General features: G+C 42.2%; 1 protein-coding gene across 1 annotated transcript; it reads right to left on the bottom strand.

Moving 5' to 3' along the window:
* Positions 1-3572: 3572 nt before the first annotated feature.
* On the bottom strand, positions 3573-5222 carry Ndn (necdin, MAGE family member). Its single transcript, XM_057756348.1, has one exon. It carries the CDS (start codon positions 5097-5099, stop codon positions 4122-4124), a length of 978 nt encoding a protein of 325 aa, XP_057612331.1. The 5' UTR covers positions 5100-5222; the 3' UTR covers positions 3573-4121.
* Positions 5223-7575: the final 2353 nt, after the last annotated feature.

The raw sequence follows: 7575 nt of genomic DNA, 5'->3' as shown, positions 1-7575 counted from the left end.
CTCTATCCTCATACACTGGCATATTTTTCTGCCGAACGTTATTCTTGTTACTTACTTGCATTTTGCAACCTAGTGAATGCTTTCTAACAGGACAATGATCGTTCTCTTCATTCCTGAATCTTTCACTCCCAGCGTTTCCTCTTCTGAACACTGGCTGCATAACATGCACCACAAAGAGTTTGGGAGATAACATGTAGCATATGTCCAAGGATAAAAGGGCATATGTATGCTGATTTTTAATTAACTAATAATAGAAATGCACATCCATTCACTTTTATTATATCTAATTGCTTAGTGTATAATACATGCTTTTATCTATTAATTTGATTTTTTTTCATTTTCTCACTTGATATGTTATTCTTACATCACTGATCTATTTTTGTTCCTTTTTATTTTTAAATTAAAATTAGTTTAATGTGTTTTAACTGAAAAAGAATTCCATCATTCCCTTCCCAATTTTCTTCCCTGTAGCTCGACCCAGCTACTTGTGTTCTTGAAGCATTCCCCAGCAAGTAGTTGTTAATTTGTACTACTTATCCTTTAAAAATTCCTGGAACTATTAGAAGCCGATTCACATTTTTTTTTTCTTCAAGAACCGGCTCTTGAACCTGCTTGCAATATTTTCTGCATTCATTTCTTTTCTTCTTTTCTCTCTCTATTTCAGGCTAGTTGGATACATTTGCTCTTTTTGCTTTTTCTTTCCTGTCTGAAGGTACTGATCTCATCTAATGTTTTGAGTGTTCAGGTCTTTTGCGGATATATAATATGACTTTTCGTTTTGCGTTTTTCCATAAGATTCCTGATTGTGCGAGTGAGTGCGTCTGTGCACCTTCATCTATTTCTTGTGCTCTTTCTCGAGCTTGCTTCCTTCTTTTTTAATTGCATAGCCCTGTGCGATTGTGTTAGTTCTTGTTTTGTCATATTCTGTTCTATTGTAAACGCGTAGAAGCCTGTTTGTTTTCTAATGAGAGAGAGAAAGGGGTGGACCAGGGTGGGAGGAGGGGTGGGGAGGAACTGGGAGGGTCAGGGGGCAAACTGTGATCAGGATACATTATATAAGTAAATGTCTATCTTTGACAAAAGGAAAAAAGAAAAGAATGCTGTTTCTTAAGAAAAAGAAAAGTATTTACGAAGAATATCCGCGTGCCAGACCCATAGTAATTGGGCTTCAGTTACACGACAGGCAATGAAAATAGGACGTTTTACACTTGAGTGTGACAAAATGTACTTAATATTTATAAAATCATGTGTTTAAACATCGATGCTGCAAACAACCCCAGGAAGTGGTATTCAGAGTTGATCAGGCAATATTAAGAAAGAACTGGGGGAAAAAAAAAAAAAAAAAAAAAAAAAAAACAGGACATGTAGGAAAGACGTGACTTCACTGGTTAATTTAAAATATCCTTTTCAAATTTAATTATGACAGAGCTGAAAACCATATATCTCCTTCGAGTGTCCTTAAACTAGGCATTTTAATTTATATTAAAACGCCACAGGCTCTTTCTACCTCATATGACTTTAAAAATAAAATCAATTAATGTGAAATAACAAGAAATAGTAATCTGAAATAGATGAGAGGAGCTGAAGGGAAGGAACAGGAGGGTTGGAATGATGTAACTATTTTAATTAAAACATTAAAATAAAATACTTTCATTGAGGTGACAATTTTAAATAAAAAACCAAATAGGTCTATGCTGTAAAAGTAAAATGCCAAAGTAAAATCAAAGCTACTGTTAGGATATTAAAAGAGTCAGGGAATCTCTCCCGGCTAGAGCAGGTGAGAATCCCATTGATGGCCTCTGAGACCGAGCTTCTGCTGTTTCCTGACTGGTCTCGCTCCGCATCTTAAAGGCTTTTCCAAAATAATTGGAAAACTTCCCTATCTTTTAATTTACAATCCGGTATGGAAACGTAAGAAAATCATCAAGTGTTTCCTCCGTGTGTTCCGAGGCTGCTGTATCTCGGAACCGGGTATTGTGAATTAAACACTCCATTTCTGCAAAGCTTCCTCCTCGATGGCTAGCTGTCTCCAAGACAACACAGTTGGAGAGGAGGCCTGCCCTTCTGCCTGCCTGTAATCAGCTCCTTGCTTCTCTGGTTTGGCTCGGGTGACGTTGTCAGTAATCTTGTATCTGTATATCTCTTTATCAATGCTCTTACGGCAGAAAAACCCGTAAAATTTTAATTATGTATGGCAACTAACATAACTTCATGAAGAAATACACTGAAAGCCAGGCCATCCACATGAGGGTTACTGCCGATGTCACCCCACTCTCTGCTCTCAGTTCAGTGAAATACCATAGGGACAACTAAATGGAATAGATTCAATTTAATCATACATGGGTTTATATGCATTTTCATTCCCTGCACCCCCGGCTAGATAATGCCACAAAGTGCTGGCAGTTCTGCATTCCAACACACTGATTGTAACTCTTTCATGTGAGTTTGCTTTTAAGTATGCTGTGGCAGGTGTCTTCCCTCATCACCATCTCCAGAACTGGTTCTAACTTTGGCTAGGGGCCTTTTCCCTGTTGGGTGTCTAAAGGATGCCTAATTTTATTATGGCCTCTTCTCTCCCTCTTTCTCCCCAGACCAGTGCTTCCTAATGATTTCTCCCCAGTGTTTGCTGTTTACAGTGACTCTCATCCCATTTCACCCTCTCATCACCGGCCGTCCACCGCAACGTACCAGCTGCTGAGCCACAAATATGGTTGTGTGGCTGTAGGGAACTTCCTGAACCCAGCTACTCCTCTGTTTCATACCTGTCATGGCTTCTGTGGATACCACTGTCGGAAAAGCTTCCATCACATTTTATCCCCTCCTCCCCCCGAAAGATTATGCTTCAGGCCTTGTTTTCACCCCTGAGCAGGATAAGGATTTGATTAGGCTGTCCATTCTTTCTGAAACGAAGTTACTTCATTTATACACCTAGAAGCCCATTTTCCTGCAAAGGACTCTTTGAATTAATTAAAAAAAAAATCAAACCCTTAGTGTAAGCAGCAGGGAGGTCAGGGTGCTCATGTGAGGGGTGGCTGTAGGGAGGTAAGAGACAGGACTCAGGATAACCTCGGAGTTTTAAGAGAGTTCATTACCAACACTATTGGTATTTCTTCGTCTGTGTAGTTGCAGTAGCTCCCTTATCGATGGGGGGAGAATGAAATAAAGGATAAAATGTGCACAAAGGGTTTAGTAACACTGTTTCATTCTGTTAAGTGCCCACCGGAAACTATTAAGAAAAAAAAAAAAACAACCAGAAAAGGGGCATTTACTCCATAATACCTGTTCTTATTCCCATGTGATGTGACAGGGGACTTTTCTTTGATTATTACACCCTTTATATGTCAAAGTCGTTGAAGTGTCACCAGCTCCTTTAAAAAAATAAAGCTGTAAACTTGAGTGGTCGTGTGTAGTGGTTTTCCACTCCGTTGGAGGAACACTGCATTTGTTCCTGTTGTATGCGGGAGTATCTTCCTCATTCCCACCCATTCCCACCCATTCTCATTCGCCTTCCAACAAACCAAATGCCCACCCCACCCCCAAAGAAATTATTTCACGAGAATCTTTAATGCTCACTTCAAAGTTTATTTATGGTGGGGATGTACACATGTTTCGTAAAGTGTGCTAAGTGCTTACACCGAAAACTTTCCAGTTCAAATTAGTCCATTTCACATGGATGCTTCCCATGTCAGTGGAGGTCATGGGGAGAGGGGCCTTGACTTCTCCCTTGGTCAGGTCTGTGTTGCTACTGAGTCCATCTTATTCTCCAGGGCCTTTTTTTTTTTTAAATGTGGATACAGATCATCAGTCCCAATCAAAGAACAAGATACACAATGTATTTCACAAGTTTAGCACAGCACATCTCTTATACAAAAATTGAAGAAAGCGCAAAAGTGAAAACACCCACTTGCTTACTTCTAAACACACATGCATAAATCCTAAACACTACTCAAGAGTACACAAATGAATTCACTGCATTAAGAGGTACAAAAGCACTGTACGCAAAACTTAAAAGTTACACATGAAATACTGCACTGTGAATGGGGGAATACTCTAACGACCCAGTCCCACCCTTAAGACTCCCCTGTATGGGTCAGAAGCTAGCAAAGTGCTGGGGGACCTTCCTAATCCTCAGAGACACTTCTGCGGGGGAAGTGGGCAGCGAGGCTAGCCAGCCGCAGAGCCCTGGCCTGCTCCAGAGCCTCTCTGTAGCGGGAAGGCCAAGCCTGGGGATCTTTCTTAAAGACCCTGGCCAGGAACTCCATAATCTGCATCTTCGTGATTTCACGGTTGGCTCTGGACCCCCAGAAGAACTCGTACTCGGGAGGCTCGATGTGGGGAACACGCTGGTACTTCAGGTAGTTCTGCTGGACGAACTCCTCGGTGATAATCTTTCTCACATCGCCAAAGGTGGAGTGCTTCTTCCAGGGCCTCAGCCCCAGGATGCGCAGCACGTTCCAGACCGCGCCCTCTCTGGCCCCGCGGCCCTTCACGTAGATGAGGCTCAGGATCATGAGCAGGAGGCCTGTCATGGGCATACGGTTGTTCAGCGCCACTCTGTCCAGTTCCTCTGGGCTGAGTGCTTTGACCAGGGCAAACTCCATGGTGTGGAGATTGGTCAGCCGCAGGTGCAGCCCAAAAACTCTGGCAAGGATGAGACTGGTGCGTCTGAGGATGCTTCTGCACCATTTCTTGTAGCTGCCCATGACATCTTTCACCATATCTGGGAACCAGAGGACCATACGCTTCTGGTCCTTGACCAACACGTACCACATGAGCTCGTGCGCCTTCTGCACCAGTTGGGCCGGAGCGGGCGGTGGTGGCATCTGCCGGGCCGGACTCTGGGGCTGGTGGGCGCGGCCCTCCTCTATGGCCTGCTGCAGGATCTTAGGGTCAATATCTTCGAACCGTTCTTCTGGCGGTGGCAAGGCTTGCGGGGCTGCCACAGGGCCTTCAGGAGCGCTTGGGGGCCCTGCGAGGGTCTCAGCCGGAGACGCGGGAGGAGGGACCCCCACCGGAACCGCAGGGCTGCCGTGCACTTCGGAGTTGGCGGCCTCGGCTGCAAAGTTAGGGTCGCTCAGGTCCTTACTTTGTTCCGACATCTCTGCGCTGTCTGATCAGAGCAGGACCGCTGCGACTTGGAGCTCTCGGAACCAGCACTCCTGCCGTGGACACTAGCAGAGGAAGTGCGCGTTACTGAGCGCTCTGCCTTCCGCAGCAGCGGCCGGGCGGGGCGGACACGACACTGCGCATGCGTGTAGGGAAGCCAGAAGGGTGGTAGGGCTGGATAGGAGCAAGGAAGCAAAGCCCAACCACTGGGGTCTGACGAAGGATGCTTCTAAAGTAAGGGAAAAGCTTTACAGGTCTCCTGTAATGGGGGGGGCACAGATAGATGAGGATGGGGAAGGAGCAAGTTAAAATAGAAAGATGTACTTGAGATGGTGAAGTCATGATAGGACACACTGAGTTTGTGGAAAACCAAGTTAAGGGTGAAGGCCCTGGAGTTTCTCACGGACTCTAACTCGGGGAGACTGAGTCTTGAACTTGGGTTTTCTACAAAAGAATGAGAGAGGCAGTACGCAGGTTTTGGGAAAGTGTATGTATTGCGAGGATGATGTGATACCTACGATTGCAATGTTGAGAAATGAATTCAGAGAAATATTTACCAAATCTGAGTGCATATCAAGAAAAAGGAAGAATGTAAAATGTAGTTCCAGACACTGGGGATCAATCCATGTGGAATGTGAAGGTTTTGGACATATTAGATTTATACAGCATAATTGATGTGGGTTTAAAATTTTAATTGGGACAGGAATGAGTTCAATCCATGGGTAAGATCATTTGTAGTTCAATAGTGAGAACCTTAGTTCAAATCCCCTAAATTCACATATAAAGGTAGTAGCATAGTCTACGTTTGTAAACCCTGCTCTGAACAGTGGAATCAGGAGCATCACAGGGATGTACCAGAGGCCAGCCTAGGTTTAGGTTCAGTGAGAGACTCTGTCTTAAGGAAAAGGGTAGAGAGTGATGGAGCAGGATACACAGCACCCTTCTCTGAAATTGACACAAATAACAGTTTTTCTCTGTACACAAGCACAATACGTAGCAACCAAATCTGTATAATTAACATGTTCATCATCGCAAACTTAAGTACTATTGGAATTACTTTTCTATATCTTGTGTCAGAAGGGACAATTCTTTTCCTCCATGTTCTGTTTGCAACATTTGGTAATCAACTTTCTACTCTCCATTTATTTTATGCCAACTCTCCCTCATTTCCACAAATGTGGGAGATCAGAAAGCATTTGTCTATGCATAGCCCTTTTCACTCAATGCCAGCAAGTTTATACATGTTGCCATAACTAATAAGCATTTTATTGTACATGAAGCATCAAATTAGGGAAGATGATATGTGTGTGTGTGTGTGTGTGTGCGCGCGCGCGCGTTAATACATGTGTATATACTTGTATATATACATATACACACACACACACAAAACCTTTTTATACATTCACCCATCACTGAATGTGTGGTGAGTTGATTTACCATTGTTTTAACATGTGTAGATTTTGCTTGCCACATTTATTGGATCACTTGATTTTATTTAAAATTTCCCTTAGGATTCTAGGGGAAAATGATCATCATATTTATTAACACAACTTTTTATGCTAGTATATTTTTTATGTTTCCCCTGTGCCCTTCTTCCTTTGACTACTGTTGCTACATCCTCTGAGTTCATAGGAAATATTCTACTTCTCTCTGTATGTTGTCCATAAAAGACTAGTTCAATGTTGGGAGCACAACTAAGTGCTTCTCAATATCTTTTAAATGCAGTTTCTATTGATAAGCTGTAACAGTCTCTCTTAAATGAGGTGAAACATATTGGTGGCTATTTCTAAAGTAGAATAAAAATTAGATTGAGAATAGTAAAAATAAAATTGATAATCCCTCAACCTACCCTATATATAATGGCTACTGTTGAAGTTTCCAAAATCAGAAGTCCTTAGATTTGATCATCCTCCTTACTCTGAAATAATGGGACTCCTTAGTCTTTATTTGTATATGCATAATAATGTGTATGAAATCAAATCTAACCATGAGATTAATTTGTTTTCTATTCACCTTACATATGTAGTCTGAAGGCTACATTATGAGATAGTGTTAGTTGAGATCTAATCCATGATATCTGAAGTGGTATTTTTCACTTGTGATGTCCTGTGTATCCTAGAAATATTTCAGATGGAATAGTATTTGTGATTTCAAGTTTTTGGACAAAGAGTGCTCAAATTCACTTATTCTCATTTCTTAGCTTTGTTTTCCCCCAAGTGGATTGATTTTGAAGGGTTTTCTGAGATGGATCCCTATGATTATATACATGTTGTATTTACCATCTTGGGCTTAATGGATTCATGAGAGCAAGTCAGTAGTGGAGGGAGTAACATTTTTAAAGTGGTTTCTTGTTGAGGTAGGATATCAGCTATGTGAACAGAGAACTACTTGGGCTTAAGTAACTTACTGGGCTGAGCAGTATAGTTGAGTTTCTACCTGGACCTCAGTCTGGTGAAGTTGTTAACATAG

The sequence above is a fragment of the Chionomys nivalis genome, chromosome 23, assembly GCF_950005125.1.
Source record: "Chionomys nivalis chromosome 23, mChiNiv1.1, whole genome shotgun sequence".
Taxonomy (NCBI): Eukaryota; Metazoa; Chordata; class Mammalia; order Rodentia; family Cricetidae; genus Chionomys; species Chionomys nivalis.
The sequence above is the reverse complement of the archived record's forward strand: the minus strand, read 5'-3'. Positions and strand labels throughout refer to the sequence as shown.

What these genes read in the sequence shown, in the direction of transcription:
- Ndn (XM_057756348.1), bottom strand. Translation starts at nt 5,099, where the DNA reads ATGTCGGAACAAAGTAAGGACCTGAGCGACCCTAACTTTGCAGCCGAG.